Source organism: Nicrophorus vespilloides, unplaced genomic scaffold (assembly GCF_001412225.1).
Source record: "Nicrophorus vespilloides isolate i.1.1-1 unplaced genomic scaffold, Nicve_v1.0, whole genome shotgun sequence".
Lineage (NCBI taxonomy): Eukaryota > Metazoa > Arthropoda > Insecta > Coleoptera > Silphidae > Nicrophorus > Nicrophorus vespilloides.
The window spans coordinates 753-23,207 of NW_017098643.1; the positions used below are offsets into that span (position 1 = coordinate 753).

The window sequence follows — 22,455 nt, forward strand, 5'->3', positions numbered from 1 at the left end:
GTTTCTATTCAAAAAGATTTCATTTCTATTCATAAAGTAGAAAGAATTCAGTTATAATTACCCTTGTTATTTCGCTCCGCGAAATTTATTCAATTATCTGAAAGACAAACATGTTTTTCTTCGTTATTTTCATGAATGAATCCTCCAGTTCTTTTTTATATAACGTTAAATATACTTTTGTAATTCGCAAAGTAAATTCAGCTCTCTCATCAAAGTATTGATTCCTCTCCTTTCTTTCTCTTTCATCCTCATCCCTCCCCCAACAAAACGTGATCTCTATCGTTATTTACATTCCTCCTTAATCCCTAGTTGAGCGCTTGTTCCCAGCCACCTTCGGATTTTTAAAACAGATTCTCCTTCTATATTTTTCAACTTCAGCACATTTTCGCTGCACTTTTCTCTTGACGCGCTCGGAATTCTTAATTTATTGCACACGTTTCGAGTCACTCTTGCAAATTAATCAACCCACTCGGAATTTATTGCGCTTCATCCTCAGGTATTCCCGACGTGCATCCAAAAAAATAGGCGAAGCTTGCATTTGCAATTACAACAGAACAACAAAAAAACAAGAATTTATTACAGCGTTTTTTTGCAATTAAATTAATTAAGTTTTACTCCAATTTATAAATATTACTCCAATTAAAATATTACTTTAATTATATACTGAAACAAAATCTAATTATGTAATAATAAACTTTATTATCTTCATACAAAATTTAGATTAAATGAAACTTCGATTATCGATGAGAATAAAACGGAAATTCGTCTTAAATTTGCACTGATTTCCGCACATTGGATTCTCCATACATTAATTACTCACATGTTCCAATTTCACCGGTTTCAACGTGGTAAATTGACATTGATTTGATAGGCGAAGAGAAATGTAATGAATTACGTTCGAGGCTGCAAATTGCATTAAATTTCACAGCTAGAAACAAAAAATATATAATTTATTTAACAAATATTTGTCTATAAATATGAGCCAATGAAAACATTAATTATTGACTTAATAAACAACTATTTTAATTTGTATACACATTAAAAATAAATTTGTTTACATAATTACAAATGATAAACAGTGTTTCTTATGCAACGAGCGAACAGATAAAAGAAGTATTCAATAATAATTTCACGTCGTTGTGTTGATGCACACAAACATGTAATTTATTATACGAATTTAATGATGACATCAGACTTGTTTACTGTGAATACATTTTTTTTTTATAAATGAAACTAATCATGTATTTATTTATTTATTCCAGTCTGATTCTCGTTTCGCTTCGGTTTGACCAAAATTACATCCGAAAAGTTTCATTCGAAATTTTCAATTAAACAATTCCAATTACTGCAAAGTGCGAATCGTTAATTAAAATATACACAGTTTTTTTTTTTTAATTGGATTTGTTAACCGCGTAGATTTATCTTTTTATTTCGTAAATAATTACATAATTTATTGCATTTGATTAGTTATAAAGTTACATAATAATTCTAATAAAAATTGGTAAGTTTCATAGATTTAATCATAATAAAATATACAAATTTTTATAGTCATAAAGTCATAAAATCTACATCACTTTATGTAATTATTTTATATAATTTGAGTTAATAATTTTTCGTTTGAAACTGTTTTTCTTTCCTTTGATTTTTCCGTCGCTAACATTTTACCCTATAACCTAATTTTCTCCCTTTTTTTCTTTCCTGCATTATCCTCTCATTCCACGCTTCGTTGGAGAATCTCTGCACCGTTTTCACTGTCACTTTCACTTTATATTCTTTTTTTCGCTCTCTTAGATCCAAACCTCTTTCGTTGAGATCCCAAGAGCTTTTTTCTTTGTTATTGGAACTCTCTCCAGTTTCAATTTCCACAATTGCGGACTGTACGATAATATATTGCCTACAATTTCATCCCTTACCTCAGCTTTCCAAACACGTAGTTCATATGTCTTTCGCCTGTATTAACTTACTTTACCGCAACATGAGAATTTATCGTTTTTCGAGAATAGTGAAATAAATTGTTTTCTCCTCAAATATAGCAAACATATTTTTAGAAATTTACATAGAAATATCTTAGAAATCTTACATAAATTTTATGGAATTTCTAATTTCAATACCATACAAATACTATGAAATAAGTGCAAAAAACATATAATAATTGGGTAATTGGTATAATGTAAATACATCTTTAGTACTTGTCAAGTAATTGGACAAGTATTAATGTCATTGCATCGAAACTTAAAAAATTACATTACACAACAATTGTACTAAAACTGATGTTTTTCGAGAATAGTGAAATAAATTGTTTTCTCCTCAAATGTGCAAACATATTTTTAGAAATTTACATAAACATCTTCAAATTTACATAGAAATATCTTAGAAATCTTACATAAATTTTATGGAATTTCTAATTTCAATACCATAGAAATACTATGAAATAAGTGCAAAAAACATATAATAATTGGGTAATTGGTATAATGTAAATACATCTTTAGTACTTGTCAAGTAATTGGACAAGTATCAATGTCATTACATCGAAACTTTTTTTTTTACATTTCACAACAATTGTACTAAAACTGATGCATATGAATGTTTTTGTCCGAAGTTGATATTTGTTCGTTTCTTTTTTTTTTGAGCTGAGGGTGATTAATGGATTTTGCAAGGGCGAGCGTGTAACAAAACTAAACAAAAAAAAACAAGAAAATAGAGTATGGCAAGAGGGTTGGGGGTTGTAGATGAAACTGAAATGGGTTTCGCGTTCGCATTTCGAATTAATGGTCTACACTTTGCGAACTTAATAATGGACACGCCGTTGAAATTTATGTGTTTTGCCGATGGGCGAAGCCGATTTCGGGATGGGTTTGCAAGAGAGAGAGAGAGTTGATAAGCATGGAAAATGATGCATAAGGATTTTCGCGCACAATTTCCAAATGCGCGAAATATCCCTTGACGATTGATTGCGATCGTTCATCTGAAATTTCCAATGAAAACTGACGCCGAAACGTTCATTTCGCAAAACAGTTAAACCCATCCCGTGCATGCATGAATATAGATGGATGCGAACGTTGTTATTATTATTATTATTACAATTTCCAAAATTTAGAGCGCAATAAAAACACGATTTACTTTCTGCGAAAATTGAAATTGTTGATCCAAACTTTCCAAAATTGATTCAATTTCTCATAAAAAAACATTATTTACTTATTATCTAATAATTGGTATAAAAATACCAATTATTATTAACACAAGATGAAAATAAATTGAAAAATTATACTAAAAAAAAATTATTAATATTTAAATAATTATTGAACATTTTGAAACGTATTAATCATCATTAGTTGCTTAATTTTATACTCTTTATAATGCAATAATAAAATAACAACAAAAGTATTATTAGTTTTTGAATTATTATGGAAAATAAAATAAGTGATTGAAAAATATTTAAAAGTTTATTACAAGAAATCTGGAAACACTACAAAAGTCTTAATATATTTATTAAAAAGGTCATAGTTTTATCTTTGATTTACTCAATCATTGATCTATTGAATTTTACTGTTTATCGAGTAATTAAATGAAATGTGCATACAAATAAATCATTATTTTTTATATAAATTGGCCAATACTACAACAATTGATATTTTGCTATGAATAATTTCATTTTCTACGTGTTTTCATATATGCAACAAAATATTGTTGTTATATAACAAATAAAAAATGAACTCATTTATTTCGTTATATAAAAAACATCCTTTATACGTAAATATATTGTACAAATTCACCCACATGAAACGACAGTGATGTGCATGTTATATAATTCAATACAATAGAAAAAAAATGTTTGTGTATGATAGGAATTACACGAGTTTGGAGTACTTTGATTACGACAATGGCTGTATCATGATTTGTGTGGGAACGTGCATATGTAGATATTATTTTTTCCACTCACTTTACCATAAAATACAACTGGTATTTCGATGTTTATCTCTGTTTTCGAGGAAGGCAATATTCAGGTGAATTCAGACACAATTCGTAATCTGATATTAATCATTATACATATTTCACTTCTGATTTCACCTCGGTTTAATATGTAACAAAAAATTATGTAACATAATCATTTTTATACAAATCAATCACATTTTGTTTAATTACAGATTAATTATCTGTAATAATTAGATATAATTTTATGGCATGCATTGATTTAATTAGGAAATTAGATAAAATCGATTAAGAAAGTAATCTAATTTACTTAAGACTCTGTTATAAAAGGATAACTTAAATCTATAAATAGTATATATTGAATATTTCGTGTGGGTTTGCTATTAGCAAAATTCTCGATGATTTATCGTGTACTTAAACATAATCTAAAATAGATCAGCGTTGGAGTTAATCAAAGTAATGCGCCGTTAATGCCAGATTCAATTTTTAATGAAACCATACAATATTTACGCGCGTCGCAAAATGCCATCGACCGGAGGTCCTTCGCATTAAATATTGAAACGTAATGGATCCACCCTAATTATGTTTCAACCCCTGAGGCCACCAAACCAAAAACCGGAGCAAAAAGAAGTTTACAAAACCAACACAATCATCTTGTAGCAAACACATTTTTGTTTATTTTTCATCGTGAAATTAAGTAAATCTGCTGTATTTTCATGTTATTTTTTAAATAATACGTTTTTTCTTATGTTAGTCAAATTTTATATAGATTTTATAAACAAACATTGAAATAATTACGAATTTACTTTAATTTAAAAAAAAAAACTTTTCTTACTAAGAATATTTTTTGATGATAGTAACATTTTTCTGAATGTGGATTCTTTTTGTAGTAATTTTTGATGAAGGATGTGAATGTTTTATATTGAATAAGGTTGAGTTGGGATGATATTCGTGTCTAGGATGTAGGCGATTCAATTTTCGTGAGGAGGAATCGAATAAAAGAAAATTGTGTTTCGTCATGCAGCAGCAGAAGCAGTAGAAGTAGTGAAGATGGATAAGAAAATTTAATTTTATAAATGTAACGGATATGTCCTTACCGAGGAACAAGGTTTCCTCAGCTTCGCATTTCTGAAATTTCGTTTCATGTTTCTTTATATCTTTTCTCTTGATTTTCAGATTGAAAAGACGGATTGGTGTGATGGCATAGCCCGAGGCCAAAGACCCAGAGAGCATGGCCAGAGTGCGGGTGGTCAGATGGGCGTGGGCTGTGTTGGCTGGGCTGTGCGCTCTGGCCACGTGCGAGGTAAGAAACCAACAACTTCTTCATTTATACAACATGTTTTTGTAGTTTGAAAAATATTAACTTTATACTTGAATTATTTACAAATCATGTTAAATTTTGTAGTATTTAACTAATACAAAAGTAGCTAACGCTTGATTTTTCAGTAAAATGCCAACATGTACCCCATCACTAAACAAAATATAAACTTAAAACGTATTTCGATAAGTGTGAAATTTGGGAACTTTAATAATACAAATTCTAGTAAATCTTCCTGAAATTGTTTATTGATTATTATTTTACTTAACTTGATTATAAAATTAACTTAATCAATTAATTAACAATATGATTTACAAGTCTATTGTTTTTTCAACTGAATTTAAGAAGATTAGAACATTTATTTATTGTAAATAAAGAATGAAGGTAATTCTGAAACGTTCTGAAAACCTGTGGATGTAACTCAGGAGGATTCATTTTGCAGCAGGGTGTGATAAATGGACGTCATTTATACTGACCTAAATAAGAGAAAAGCTCTTAATTCCACGAAACATCAACATACATTATTTACTTAAACAAAATGAACTAGAATAAAACCTTGCAAATGACAATTTCGTTGAAACTAATTAAAATAATTTAATTATCTTTAATAAAATTTATTATTTCATTTCATTTACATATAAATTTCAATAAATATTGTTAACTTTAACAATTGTTTAAATATTCTAAAACTTCAATTTTATATAAATGCAAAAAAATATGTAATATTAAGCATTAAAAGTTTGTTTTTTTTTATCTTTAATACTTTTCTATGATGTAATTTGAACAAACGTAATTATCTCGTTAAAATATTATTCCACATATATAAGTTTAGTGTTAATGTTCGTAATTTTAACGCACGATTATTATTTAAAAATTTTAACACTAACTTTCACGAGTGTCGTAATGCAATATTTATTATACCGATCATTAAAGAAAACCTGACTAATGCGTTTGGCGTCGTTAAAAGTATGCGAAATTATCTCCTTTTTAAAAACTAACTCCAACTAACTTTTATATATATAATAATAAATTACTTCAAAAACTTTAACGTTTGTTCTGTAACATTTCGCGATTTATCGGAGCCATGAATAAAGTCATGTTTGCTTGTGATTTACCGCTTAATACTGTTTAGCAAATAAAGAGAGAAAAAACGAACGTTATGCAATCGCGAAAAGAATGTCGCTGACCGGGAAATTAAGTAAACAGCGTTCGAGTCTCCGAGCAATTTATATCCTGCGACTCTTCGGGGATTTCCATGTCTGGCGTGTATTTATTTACTCTTTTTTTTCGGTTACATGCGAGCCACGTAATCCGAATTAGAACTGTGCATCATCGTGCAGGTGACAAAGGATTACGTATGAGTATGATTAATGATAAATCGATCAAACGAAAGCATCGGCAATTTATTAATGTTACAAGTGTTATTGTATCGATTCAATCATCATCACCTTCTTTATTACCTACTCAATCAATACGTATGGAATATTATATAATGAATATAATGGGTCAAAATGACCCGTTTGTTAAATATTAGTGTGGTACAAACTGGATATCAGAATTACTGATTTTCTCCGATTTGGTACATGTGAAACTAAAGTAATTCCATTTTCTATTCCCAATATTAATGACATTTCAAGATTGTATTTGCTATACATGGGTCATTTTGACCTTAAATACACTCTACAATAAAATAAGTACTTCTTGTCTCGACTACTTTGCCAAGTGCATTCGAAAACACTAGAATAACAATAAGGTTAACACTCACAATTAATCAAGCAAACATCAAATGGGTCACTTTGACCCATTGTAGTACTTACGATTTAAAATATATTAGTTTTAACACAAACGCTTGCATTATATTAATTTTTTGAATTTCTATTAATATAATTTACAAATCGTTGGATTTGGATCATTGAATAATTTGAAATACTTTATTTTTCCAATTGAATCATCCTAAAATTTCATCAGTTAGGAAAGAGTTTTGTAAATCATCTTTTCAGAAAGATAAAATTAACATTGGTTTTGATACGATTTAATAATGTTGAAATATTAACTAATATTTTGAAGGAAACTAACTAAAATTTGTATGAAGTAATATATTCAATTAGGATAATCCAGCTGTGTGTTTTATTAGAGAGATGAATCTAATAAGGGTATGGCAAGTTAATTTCAGTTTGGAAATACCCAAACTCGAAGATTTTTTAGATCATCCCTTGGGCTTTACGTACATCAAACAACAGTGTCATTAATCCGGACTGATGAGAGAGTAAAACGGGATGATCCTTTGGATTCGATGATGACGATGGTATAGATTCGTCAATCAATACGTATGGAATATTATATAATGGGTCAAAATGACCCGTTTATTAAATATTAGTGTGGCACATACTGGATATCAGAATTACTGATTTAATACATGTGAAACCAAAGTAATTCCACTTTGAAATCCCAATATTAATGATATTTCAAGGTCGAATTTGCTATAGACGGGTCATTTTGACCTTAAATACACTCTACAATAACATAAGTACCTCTTGTCTCGACTACTTTGCCAAGTGCATTCGAAAATACTAGAAAAACAATAAGGTTAACCCTCATAATTAATCAAGCAAACATCAAATGGGTCACATTGACCCATTGTAGTACTTACGGTTTAAAATATATTAGTTTTAGCATAAACATAATTTACAAATCATTAGATTTGGATCATTGAACAATTTGAAAAACTTAAATATTTTATATCTTTTTGTACAAAATCTGTGACACTTTTGGTTAATACTTTAAAGATTGCTTCATTATTCGTACTTGCATTAAACAGAGCTGTGAACTCAACGAATCAACAATAGCAGCGTGCAACAATTGTTGTGTATAGACGAATGTTTTCTTTTGCTTCTTGTTGCCGGGCAGTTCGGAGCTTTACGAGATGTCGTTTCTGTGAATCAATGTAGAATTTATATAAAATATTTACGCAAGGGTTGAATAAAAAAAAAACAGATTGTTACGACTCCGTGCATCTCCGGCAATAAATGAAATGGAGATTGTTGGACGTGGACAACAATTTCGTAGCGAATTGCAGACGCCGTTATTCCCGTTACGCTTTTGGTATATACGGGAGAATGTTTTTTTTTATGGAAGATTTTATGCTTGCAACAAAATAATATGAAAGAAAGAAATACATGCTTACATGTAGTAAAAGGCTTAAAGATAAATCCAAAAAGTTTTAAGTATATCCATGATTTTTCATAATTAAATATAAAAAAAACTGTGCAAATTTAGATAAAGAAATTATATAATAATGAGAAATTAAATATGTTTGAATCACATAATTATTTATCTTTTACGAAAGAAAGAAGTCTTTTTTTGAATAATTTGAAAACTTTTTTTTTTAAATTTAAATGAAATTTTTGAATCATTACTTAATGTACTAGAATAATTGTAAATAAATGATCAAAAAATAATAAAAAACTACATTTAATTAATGTTTATTTAACGAACATTATATGCATGTTGAGTGAAATTGTATAGGTTTGCTTTTATTTGAATTATATTTGCGAATTGCTGGCGGAATCGACAATTTGCGTGTCCACTTTCATCGAATGAATGCGACTACCACATCAAATGTTTCATCATGCGAATGCATTCGGTTCATCAAATATACAAATATCCAGTTTCGCACTATTGAATTACATCGAAAAACAACACGAGGTTTACAGGAGGAATACTGAAACGCGTAAATGATGAATGTGTCAATTTCGAAACCACAACTACTTTTCAATCGATTATTATGATGAATTTATTAGAAAACTATCACAGTGTAATTTAATTTTTTCCCAATTGAATCATCCTAAACTTTCATCTGTTAGGAAAGAGTTTTCTAAATCATTGGTTTTGATACGATTTTTTCAGTTATTTTTATTTAATAATGTTGAAATATTAACTATTATATAGAAGGAAACTAACTAAAATCTGTAATATATTCAATTTGGATAATCCATGGATTATTATTAGAGATATGAATGTGATAAGGGTATGGCAAGTTAATTTAAGTTTGGAAATACCCAAACGCGAAGATTTTTTAGCTCATCCCTTGGGCTTTACGTACATCAAACAACAGTGTCATTAATCCGGACTGATGAGAGAGTAAAACGGGATGAACCTTTGGATACGATGATGATCATAGTATTGATTCGTTCGGACAAACGCGTAATGAAAAGGCACCGAAACTCTCTGTGCACACGCACGTAACCAACTACACGATAATTAATTTCAGACCCACATCAATCTTTTCCAGGCTTCGCTTATCGAAAAAAAAAAACCCGGAAAAACCGCTTTCCATTTTCGTTTCGTTTTTTTTTTCTTTGGTGTATGGATGAAAGATTACGCAAATCAATAATTAATTTGCCTCGGGTTTTAATTGATGTTCGGAAATCGTGCGAAGAGTAGGAAGAAAAAGGTCACGTGGAAAACGCTGCCTGACTGTGTGGCATTGATTTTCTCGTTAAACCTGTCATGTTCTATAATAGCACAAAAGATTTGAAACTCTGAAAGGTCGTGCGAGCACACAACAAATGCGTATTTACAAGGAAACAGTTGGAAAGAAAACTGCAAACACGCATGGAAAAATTGCTCTTCTCGATCATTACGTAAGGTTTGCCTGGTTTGTGAATAAAAGAAATAAATAAGTAGTACTAATAACTGAAATTAACTGTTGTTTCGAGAACAGAAGTATTGTAGTTGAGTTTATTATCTGGAATCAAACTGAACAAAACTAGTAATAATAGATTTCGTGCAGAGAAAAAACTGATTACGTTTCTACATAGAAATGATTTGGCTTTTGATGAATTTCTTTCATTTTATGTGTGTTTCATAACTGAAAATTAGATTTATATATAATTTTATAAAAAAAAAATCATAAGATTGTAACAAAATTGAGTTGAAGATGATCACGAGTCGTTGAACGTAAAAATCGAAGATGATTTTGAAGCGCAGAGGGAGGAAATAAATATTGATCGGATGGAAGCTTCCGGTTGTCAATTTGCTGACTTTCCCGATGCGACAGCTTCGTAATAGCTATAAAAAATAAATAAGTAAACCGTAAACACCGTTTCGATCCAAGAAAATTTCGAACGCAAATTACTTTATAATTGAGTTTCCTGTAAATATAATATAATATGTTTATTCATGTTTTATTCAGTAATCTGCAAGTAATTTATCCTTAACTAGATTATAGTTATATAAAAAAAAACTGAAAACCTGAAACTGTTAGATCATGTTTGAGGTAATAAAGGTGTAAATAAATTAAGTGAAAAAGACAGGTTAAATTCAGAGTGGACTCGAGTATTTCGTGAAGCTGTTCTAAGTACCAGGGAAATGGATATAATCCTGGAAAACGTACATATAGTTAACAAAGGTTGGAAACCAGGAGTGCCATAAAAGTGTGGTAATTAAAATTAACGTCGTTTAAGGCCGTTATGACTTATTCTTATCCCTCTCAGCGGGAACGACCTTTTTCTGGAGAAACACTTAAACCCAAAGTGGAGTCAAGATAGAGACAATAAGATTGTTCGTTAAATTATATAATCTAAGGGCTTTAATTCAGCTTTATGATAGTAGGATTCTATTTATTTATAATTATTATTTAAGTCATTCCCTCACTTTTAATTGTTAATTAAAGAAATGCAGTAATGAACATAAATCTGATATTTGGCTTATTGGAAAGGTCATAGTTTTCTTAATTATCAAATAGTTAAATGAAACGTAAAGACATGAAAATAATGCAGTTTTTTTCAATTTATTTGTAAAATTATATAATCTAAGAGCTTTAATGCAGCTTTATGATAGTAGGATTCTATTTATTTATAATTATTATTAAAGTCATTCCCTCACTTTTAATTGCTAATTAAAGGAATTTAGTAATGAAAAGAAATCTGATATTTGGCTTATTGGAAAGGTCATAGTTTTCTTAATTATCAAATAGTTAAATGAAACGTGAAGACATGAAAATAATGCAGTTTTTTTCAATTTATTGGTAAAATATTTATGGATTCCATTATATAATAATGGAAGTTGGCTTTTGAAATGCGCTTTCGTCTATCCGCGTTAAAGTTAAAGTAGGGTACAGTTTGGAAATCTGTTGTTCAAACGGAATTTACATTTGGCAAGGGTTGGTGGGATGAGGGGGTTTATTTGTGGATTGGATGGGATGCGGAAACGTTGAGGTGGTTTGATTTATCGGTGGAGTCGGGCGTTCCTGAATCGACAAGTTAAAGCTTAGCCGAATCGACGGGATTTGCAAGTGAGTTATACATTTTCGGAAGGGATGGTTGGAAATGTATACAACAAGGGTGTTGCGTCTGGAATTAGGTCCACCCCCGCAAAAACACACGTTGACCAAAAGTGAACTTTACGTAACGAATAAGATTACAACTCTATTTATCACTGTTTTTTTTTTGTATTTTGCTCGTAAGGGGAGAGAAATAATCTAATTTATAAAGTTAGGGGAGAGTTTCTGGTATAAATCACCTAATAGAAGAGAAGAAGAAGAAAAAAAAAGAATGAAAGTGCAGAAAAAGAAAATGTATTAGGTTTGGAGAATAATTTGTGCCATTAACTTGGTCGTTCCCAGGTTCAGCAGCAATGTCCACCGAGGGGGGAGATATCTCCGTGCCAATGTTCCGTGAAGAAGAATGGCCTGGATATACTGTGCGAGTTCACGGATCAGCAGCACATCTCGAACGCGATGGGAGTGCTGAAGGGGAAGTCCCTGGTCATTTTCTACCTTAAATTACGGCACAACAACCTCCGTAAGCTGCCGGGTTTCGTCTTCTTAGGACTCGACATCCGCCATTTGACCATCCACAACAGCAGCTTGTCCGTTGTGGAGGAGGCATCTCTAAGCTCCATCGGTAACCATCCCCAATACTGGAATCATCGATCTAACCATTAATTATGCTTCAACAGGTAAAATGCTTACGCAACTGGACGTCTCGCAGAACAGTCTGACTTCGGTACCATCGGCGGCCTACAAGAACCTACATCAGCTCCTCATCCTGAACATGAACCACAACAAGATCGGAAGTTTGCATGCGAAAGCGTTCGAAGGCTTGGACACGTTAGAAATACTCACTCTATACGAGAACAAGATCACTTCGATCGACGCAGAAGCATTCACCGGCTTGGAAAAGTAATAAATAAAAACTCGTACATCTTTTCATACATTCTAACACTATTTTTTTTGTGTATATTTCAGGAAACTGAAGAGATTGAATTTAGGAGGCAACGGACTTACATCTGTACCGCAAAAGGCGCTTTCCATCTTGGACACTCTGAAGAAACTCGAGATGCAGGAGAATCGTTTGACCGAAATCAGAGAAGGCGACTTCGAAGGTAAATTTACATAAAATTATGAAATATTCGTTGAGTAAAACAACAATTCATCTTCGCTCGATTTCCCAATGAATAATAACTCAAGTAGTCCCATTTTGGATGATAAAACACCACAATGTAAAGGATATTAAGAATACGAAATCGAGCTGCTTTATATCCAAGCTTCAAGCCAATCCTTCCATCCATTCGCATGAATATTTGAACAACCTTTCCTCTACATCATAAATGCATACGTTGTACAGATCTCAATATTTCACTGCATTTTCTTTGTATTCCAAACATCTATAACATCTGCTTCATTGAACTGAAAAACACTAAAATATTAAAGGAAATATCACAAAATGAATTAAACCTTAATGCGACCTGCATAATAATAATCGTTAATGCTAATGTACGTTAACATCTTCATAAAATATTTATAAACATTGCATAATAAATGAGAGAGAGAAAAAAAAAACAAACATAAATGAATATTTTCGATAATAATACTCATTATTAAATAATTTATAAAGAGTTTCTTTTCCAATAGATTTAATGATGATTAACATAACGATTTTTTTTTTCATTCTCTCTAAATCATTTATAACATATGAATTTTACAAAATATTCAACATATTTACGTTTTCTCTTTGTTGCCTTTTCGTAATAAGTTTTTATTTTACAAAAAAATATTTTTTTGTTGTTTCATAAAAGAATGCAAATCTTTGTTTAAATGAATAATATTTACAATTTTTTCTTGCTGAATTATGTAATTATTGATTTTCTTTCTATTCTTACTCAACTTGTTTTCTTTATTCAAGTTCATGTGCCTTCTCTTTGTATTCCAAACATCTATAACATTTGCTTCATTGAACTGAAAAACACTAAAATATTAAAGGAAATATCACAAAATGAACTAAAGCATAATGCTACCTGCATAATAATAATCGTTAATGCTAATGTACGTTAACATCTTCATAAAATATTTATAAACATTGCATGATAAATGAAAATTACCAGTTATAACCTGTGAGAGAGAAAAAAAAAACAAACATAAATGAATATTTTCGATAATAATACTCATTATTAAATAATTTATTAAGGGTTTCTTTTCCAATAGATTTAATGATGATTAACATAACGATTTTTTTCTTTCATTCTCTGAAAATCATCTATAATATATGAATTTTACATCAGTTTTTGCCTTTTCGTAATAAGTTTTTATTTTACAAAAAAATATTTCTTTGTTGATTTACTAAACTTTTTTTTAAATCTATGTTTCATAAAAGAATGCAAATCTTTGTTTAAATGAATAATATTTACATATTTTTCTTGCTGAATTATGTAATTATTGATTTTCTTTCTATTCTTACTCAACTTGTTTTTTCTTTATTCAAGTTCATGTGTGTTTGGAAAAGGAAACGGAAAAAAGGAAATATGTGTTCCGGAAACGCTTTTCACGTTTACCGAAATGGAACCATCAGCTTTTGTGTCAGCACGAATTAGGAGAGAAAGAACTCATTTAAACTTTTGTCATCCCCTAGACAAACGGGGGACGCTTTAGAAACTTCGCAATTTGCAAAATCATTAATAATAAAAAAAAGAAAAGGTAGAGAGAGAGAAGAAGGAAACTTGGAAACTTTTCGCGTCGTATGAATTATGTATAACGAAAATACAATACTAAGAAATAATTTGTAGCTTTTTTAACAATTCTTAACTAGAGTAAATAAAACTTATAATTGTTAATTATAATAAATATTGTAATTGGAATTTGATAAAGTGCATAAACTTTGGAAGATATTCCTGTACAAATTATTTACGTTGTGTGTTTAATTGGACGAAGCAAGAGGAAACCAAAGAAAACTGTTAATTGCGCAAGTGGTGTGCAGCGGCCGTCGCGGATATAATTAGAATCATTAAGCTGCGCGGATTAAGGCCCTTTCGGAGCTCCGGCGTGTCGGCCCCGTAAAGCTTAAGGGCCATTGTTGGAATATGCAAATTGCAGCCGTCTCCTCCTCCTCCTTCATGAGCTGTTCGCAATTCTCGAACTTGGCGCAACAGCGCGTATGGTTTTGGCATCTAATATCTAAATCTCATTTCCTCTAGGTCTCAGGAACTTGGATTCCCTCGGCTTGGCCCACAACAAATTGACCGAGGTTCCATCCAGAGTCTTCTCGCATCTCAGCCTCCTCAATTCGCTCGAAATGGATGGTAACAGCATCGTGTACATCGATGAGGACGCATTCGCAGGACTCGAAGGTAAAAAAAAAACAAAATCCAAAGTTTATGCCTGTAGCATAAAACGAAGGGCGAAGCAAAAATTGAATTAACTACAGCTTAAATTCAATTTCATATCTGCGCGACTTTTGCAACTTGCCATGATCGCAGCAACTTTAAGGAGAAACTCGATTAAGGACAACATAAAACTATCGCAATTCAATTTCAAACTCCAAGACTTATGAAGGCCAGAACGTCCTTTTTAGAGTGAAAAAAACAACTTTGGACGTTTCTCTATTAATTCCAAGAGAAGAAAAGGCAATTTGGCCCTTTTATTAAGCTACCCTCGAAAAAAACAAGAGAGCGCACAAAGTAGATTAAACCGTTAGTAAATAGTTAATTCTTAGGAAACGTAAAAAGAATCTTCGTTTGAGAGAGGAAGAATTTAATTACGTTGAACTGAATTAGTAATGGATGTTTTAATGAATGGGAAAAACACTCTTCGTTATGAAATTTAACGCGGAGCTGCTAAGTCTTACAAGTTTCGAATGCAAATATCTTCGGTTGAAAGTTCACGTTCATTAAGGTGTATCCAGCTTATAAAGCACTTTGCATAGAGTGTTTCATGCACTTACGTTGCAGATGTCATGTTCTCTGCAATTTCCTTTACAAAAGAAGACAGCTACTCTAAATACGTCGAAGTGCTGCTATTTTTCCTGAAAAACTTACAAGAAACATCCGATATTCCTTCAGTATGTTCACTTATTTAAACTTACATTTTTACATCAATATTTCTTTTATTAAATTTGTATATTTTTTCTTGTATTTTAATTGCATGATGGATGTTGTTAAGTAACAAATGGAAACGGTAGCATGTAATTATGAACGTTGGTAATAATACACCTGCAGGTAAAGTAAGGAAAGATTTATTTAAAAAAACAATTAAATATTTCATAATGCGACTGGAATGCGATATTGAGTTTTATGCAGACCAATTAACTAAGTAATTAAAAAAATAACAACAACAACAACAGCGAGAGCGAAAAAACGAGTTGCGTATTCCCAAGGGCGGAATGAAATATGTGTAATAATTCTGAAACTGCGCCGTGGATTATTAAAACACACCCAGTCGGATGGTGGAGATCGTAAATCACGAAAATTATGAATTAATGCTGTAAAAAAAAAACGAGTAATAGTTGCAGCAGCAACAAGATCTTTACCTCATTTAAATTACTGTTTGTGGGATGGAAATAACAAGGATTTTTGTGCTGTAAGTGCAAGTTTTCTGCGAACGGATTTATTTTGGTTTTGTTGTTGGTGGTGGTGAATGGACGTATTATGCAAAATAGAGGGTTTCCGATGAAATTTGCTCGCGTGTTCCGGTCGATTCATGAGCCCTTCTGTCATCGCTGATTAATACTGATACTAAATTCGAATTTGCGCAGCTTAAATGTATGACTGCACGCGAATTATGATCGTATAATTTAGCAATCAATTCTAATTCATCGATGTAAATGAACGCAAAACTGTGAGATTCTTAATTGTTAAACTTAACTTCAGGTTAAATTTGATAAATTATACTTTTCTTGTATTGTTATGTTTACTATTTATTTTGTCCCATGAACTGCCAGAAGGACTGTAGCTGTTTTTTTTTTAAAGAAAAATATATGAAAGTTAATTGCATGTAGAAATTGGAAAAAAGGAAACGTTTGATTTTTCAATTTACTTTGAACGAAATAACAGTGTACATTGTGGTCTACGGTCTGCGTTGGACATTGAATAGAAATTGGCGTTCGAAAACGTGATTATGGGAATAAATTCCAGTGAATCATGAAACGAAATTGTGGACGAAACCAAAATATTAGCGCACAATTTCCGTGCTGGACAATCGCATTAAATATGTAAAATCCATTTCACTTCATGTATTCATAACATCGATAAACATAGATACAAAATTCTATATTTGTATATATTGAAAATAGTTAAATTCTTTATTTTATAAGAAAAACAAAACATAGAAATCTATTATGAAAATATACTTTAGATGTGTTTTTTTTTGTGAATATAGAAAATCTTCAATATTTGAGATTGGGAGACAACAATATCCACACGATCCCAACGAATGCACTGAGAAGATTGCACCGTCTGAGGCATTTGGATTTGCGTTCGAATAACATTAGCTTCATTGCGGAGGACGCGTTCGCCGGCTTCGGGGATTCCATTACCTTCTTGAATTTGCAGAAAAACGAGTAAGTGAAGCGCGGAATACAGAAACGTACACGTATTTACATATATATGTATATAAATGGACACACGTAGTAGAAGAAGTGAATGTATATATATATATATAAATGAATATGGTATAAGATGAGAGGCTGACAAAAAGGATGGAGAAGGACGTTTCCATTTGCTCCGGCTCAATTTTCCTATTAAATGTGTTTACGTTTTTCAGCATCAAAAGTTTACCAGCCCTCGCCTTCGAGAATCTCAATTCACTGGAGACTTTGAATCTGCAGAATAACAAGTTGATGCATATACCGGAGGAAATTATGGAGCCTATCGTCGATACTTTACGGGTCGTTGATATTATGGGTAAGTTCAATTTCAATAGTCAACAAATAATTATTAATAAAATCTATCTATTAATCATGTTGAATTTTAAAGAGCAATTGGTTGAATGCTTTTGGTAAAGCATTGAAGATTGCGTTCGAGAAACTTCATATCCCCTTTTAACACGAAAACTGTATAATAGAGTGTACACATAATTTGAAAACTTTCGTCATGAATACCGAGGAGGGAAGATATTTTGTGCGGCCTGAAATAGAACTCGATTACATTATTCTAGTCTACATTTAAATTAAACAACTTCTTTGTTTCACATTATTCCTATTCATCTAACAAATAATTGAAGATGAAAAAAAAGTATTATATTATAACTTAATTTAAACAGATTCCAAAATTGTTATTTCTTATTAAAAATATCACACAGCTTCAATAAATTAAAAATTCTAGGCAAAAAAAGGATATAAAGTGAAGATCTGTAAAAAGGTAATTAACATTACGTAAAGGTAATTATTTCAAAAGATTCATATTTGAAAACTCCTTTAGAATTATTATTAAAAATTGTATACAATTTTACAACTTTCTCAGTGACATAAAAATTTGAAAGCATCAAATTTGAAAATTTATTAAAATAAAACTGAAGATAACAGAAATCTGATACAGATCTTATACACAAAGGCTATAGTTTTGTCTTTAATTTCCGTATTAGATAAATTACTTATCGTACTTATTTCTTGTGCAATTAAATAAAATATAAACAAGTGCAAAATTTTCTAAAAAATTCTCGTTAATTATTTGTAGGTAAGTGTAGTTATTTCAAAACATACATAATTGAAGAGTCATTAGATATAATATCAATATAAAGTTTGAAATTTTACATAAAATTAAAAAAAATATATATTTTTTTCAAATTTTTATTATAATTAAAATCTTTTGTTGGTCAAATGTAAAAGCTTATTAGAGGAAAATGAGAAATTACACAAATCTTATAATAGGCTCATTAGAAAAGCTATAGTTTTATCTTTAATTTGTGTATTATATCAATTAATTTTCTTATTTACTTGTTGAGTAATTAAATTAAATATAAAGAAGTGCAAAATTTTCGAAAAATTTCAATTCTCGTTAATTATTTGTACGTAAGTGTAGTTATATCAAAAGATACATAATTGAAGAGTCATTAGATATAATATCAATATAAGTTTGAAACTTTACTTACAATTTATAAAAATTTATTTGTTAATTTTTTTAATTATAATTGAAATCTTTTGTTGATCAAATTTGAAAGTTTATTAGAGGAAAATGAAAAATTACACAAATCTTATAATAGGCTCATTAGAAAAGCTATAGTTTTATCTTTAATTTGTGTATTATATCAATAAATTGTTTTATTTACTCGTTGAGTAATTAAATAAAATATGAAGAAGTGCAAAATTTTCGAAAAATTCCAATTTTCGTTAATTATTTGTATGTTAGTGTAATTATATCAAAAGATACATAATTGAAGAGTCATTAGATATAATATCAATATAAGATTGAAACATTACATACAATTTATAAAAATATATTTGTTATTTTTTTTTAATTATAATTGAAATCTTTTGTTGATCAAATTTGAAAGCTTATTAGAGGAAAATGAGAAATTACACAAATCTTATAATAGGCTCATTAGAAAAGCTATAGTTTTATCTTTAATTTGTGTATTATATCAATTAATTATCTTATTTACTCGTTGAGTAATTAAATAAAATATGAAGAAGTGCAAAATTTTCGACAAATTCTAATTCTCGTTAATTATTTGTACGTAAATGTAGTTATATCAAAACATACATAATTGAAGAGTCATTAGATATAATATCAATATAAAATTGGAAATTTTACATAAAATTAAAAACAATTTTTTTTTTCAAATTTTTATTATAATTAAAATCTTTTGTTGATCAAATGTAAAAGCTTATTAGAGGAAAATGAGAAATTACACAAATTTTATAGTAGGCTCATTAGAAAAGCAATAGTTTTATCTTTAATTTGTGTATTACATCAATTAATTGTTTTATTTACTCATTGAGTAATTAAATAAAATATGAAGAAGTGCAACATTTTCGAAAAATTCCAATTCTCGTTAATTATTTGTATGTTAGTGTAGTTATATCAAAAGATACATAATTAAAAAGTCATTAGATATAATATCAACATATGTTTGAAACTTTACATACAATTTATAAAAATATATTTGTTATTTTTTTTTAATTATAATTGAAATCTTTTGTTGATCAAATTTGAAAGCTTATTAGAGGAAAATGAGAAATTACACAAATCTTATAATAGGCTCATTAGAAAAGCTATAGTTTTATCTTTAATTTGTGTATTATATCAATTAATTGTCTTATTTACTTGTTGAGTAATTAAATAAAATATAAAGAAATGAAAAAAAATATTAATAATTGTCATAAAATGTATTAAAATTTTTACAGTTTAAATTTAATTATATAAAATTAATAAGTCTTAGCCTTTATGTTTGTAATTTAAAGTAATTGTTGTTTATTTTGTTTGTAGATAATCCTTTGATGTGTGATTGCGAGCTGCAGTGGTACAAGAACTGGTTGAAGAGTCTCCGCGATAAGGACGACGAGATGATGCAGAAGAAACGCACGGTTTGCATGATGAACCACGAGCACCGCGAGTACAGCCTCCAGAATCTCCCACTGGAGAAGATGCAGTGCGTGATCAAGCCCTTCGAGTCGGGAACGAGCAAAGCGGTCGGCATCAAAGCCCAATCGGCCGTCGGCTTATTGCTACTCACGTATATGATTTACTAGAAGAAGGGTTGCTCATCCGAGCAACATCCTTCTCGTAGCTAGCATATATAAAAAAAGAACTACACTCACATATCTATCTATTTTTAGTTTGTTCGGTAGCTTTTAACCCTTATAGCTATTAAAAAAAATAATTATATAATACTAATAATAGACGTATATAAACACATACACTTTAATTACGTAAGGCACTATTATTAATGTTGTTCTCACGAATTCGCTAGTGGAAAAATAATTGTCTGGGCTTTTTTCGCTTTTTTTAGTAAGATGTTAAGTAAAAAGAGGTATAGGAAATCAGTATACATATCAAGAGGACCGGAGGAGTCGTGTGATCTCCTCGCGAACATGGAAACATATCAGACTATGACTGAAAGTAGCGTTAGAAGTCCACCAAAGTAGGTTTTTTTCTCTCTCAAACTTTGGGATCCACTAAATGTAAACGCAATTAGGACGATAGTTTGTGAATTTTACTCTCTTCGATGTTTAAAACTCTCGGTGTTTTTGAAGAATTTAAAAAAGCCACTACACATTCGAATATGCGAATAATATTGTTTGTCGTTATAAATATTTGATTTTCACCGTTCTACTCTGAGTTTCGAGTTGTACGGGCACAAAGATAAAGTCGAGGACGCGATTTTGGGACACCCTACGTAGGGCCTATAAACATATCAATTTATGGTATATCAAGACGCGTCTGGATCCCTTGAGGGCAAGGAGGGCCGCGAGACAGGGGGGATGCTACCATCCCTTGCGGTTCCGCGTTGTCCTGGAAACGGATTCCAAGGAACGTCGAAAAAATATATACCAAAAAAAAATATTATAATTATAAACTAATATTAATTTAATGGATTATATCGCATGCTTTAGTAGTTAATTAATGATTAACTATATTATACTCAAATTTAAGGTATTTACTAAGAAGATGAAGGAAAAAAGGAGGATTTTGTGAGCTTCAAACATTCATATCATTAATTGTTAAACAAAGAGATTATATATATATATTACAAAAAAAAAACGATATTTAGTAGTTAGAAGATATTATATTATACATGAAATATATTTAGCGTTTAAAACATTTGTCAATGCACTCGAAATTAAGTGTTTTAAAGGGAAGAGAAGAAGAAAAAAAATTTTTTGGGAAGGCAGTCGGAATAGGAGATGAGCAGAGTTTGCTATACACGTACCTAAGATATAGAGGAACAAAATTTGAAGAAGTAAATGAAATCTTTTAAGAGCAAATTTTAGAAAATATCAAGCGAGGTGCAATTGATGAATGGCATTTAGTATATAAATATATAGAAAAAAAAAAGAGAAGATACCTACACTTTATATATATGAAATATATTTACGAAGAGCGCCGAAATGCCCTTTGTGACTTGATTTAATTTTTATCGAAGAACGATAATTTCCCATAAGATATGCAGAAGTTGTCGTTCTTTTTTTCGATATTCTTCAGCAGGGCAGCTCTTAGACCATTTTCGAAACATATCCGCCTGATGGTCCATAGCGAAACTTCGCGTTGCTACGAAATAAAACTATAAAAAAAAAATAAGAAGAAAAACAAGTATTTTGAAGAAACGTAATGTTTAATCCATGCTTCGATTAAAATATTTTTCTATAAAATCTATATACAGTGTCAGGTCGTTATCGCGTAGAAACGCGAAGTTGCTGGGGCCGGCAAAAAAACCAAACATTTTTAAACGATTTTAAGACGTTCCGAACGTTAAATTTTAATGATATTAAACAAAAAAAAAGTATAAATATATATATAAATGTATATTCTTCAATATTTATATAGAATATTAATCGATTAAGAATTTTATTCGGGGGAAAACAACAGTCGAGAATTACAATATTTTTTTGTGTGTTTTCGAGAAAATCGGTTTCATTTTACGCAATTGCAAACAACTCAATTTGCACATTGCGTTTTATGTACGTGTACTATCTAACCGTGGCTGTTGTGATTGTGTCATAATTATTGTAACAATGTAATTTACTAAAATATTCAAATTCAACTATATTCAATGTTTCAACAAAAAAAATTATAAGAGGAATAAAGAAAATAATAATATGATAAATCAGATGTATGTGTGTATTAAACATAATAAATCTATGCTAGACATGTTCGTATTTTATTTCAATCACCTTAAAACCAATACCAATTCCCAAAATTTATAAAACTTTCAATTTCTGTTATTGTAAAAATTATTAATTAAATGATTTTTTACATTATTTTTATATTTTCGTAAA

At 30.1% G+C, this 22,455-nt stretch overlaps 1 protein-coding gene across 1 annotated transcript; it reads left to right on the forward strand.

Moving 5' to 3' along the window:
- The first annotated feature begins 1,472 nt into the window (after positions 1-1,472).
- On the forward strand, positions 1,473-21,891 carry LOC108562941 (leucine-rich repeat-containing G-protein coupled receptor 4-like). The gene is made up of 9 exons (XM_017921455.1): positions 1,473-1,501; positions 5,107-5,233; positions 11,874-12,153; positions 12,209-12,431; positions 12,498-12,634; positions 14,720-14,872; positions 16,899-17,079; positions 17,283-17,422; positions 19,946-21,891. Exons 2-9 carry the CDS (start codon positions 5,162-5,164, stop codon positions 20,206-20,208), a joined length of 1,449 nt encoding a protein of 482 aa, XP_017776944.1. The 5' UTR covers positions 1,473-1,501; positions 5,107-5,161; the 3' UTR covers positions 20,209-21,891.
- Positions 21,892-22,455: the final 564 nt, after the last annotated feature.

What these genes read in the sequence shown, in the direction of transcription:
- LOC108562941 (XM_017921455.1), top strand. Translation starts at nt 5,162, where the DNA reads ATGGCCAGAGTGCGGGTGGTCAGATGGGCGTGGGCTGTGTTGGCTGGG. An exon ending in GCATTCACCGGCTTGGAAAA is followed by an intron (nt 12,432 to 12,497) that starts GTAATAAATAAA and finishes TGTATATTTCAG; the next exon opens with GAAACTGAAGAGATTGAATT. An exon ending in ACGGGTCGTTGATATTATGG is followed by an intron (nt 17,423 to 19,945) that starts GTAAGTTCAATT and finishes TTTTGTTTGTAG; the next exon opens with ATAATCCTTTGATGTGTGAT.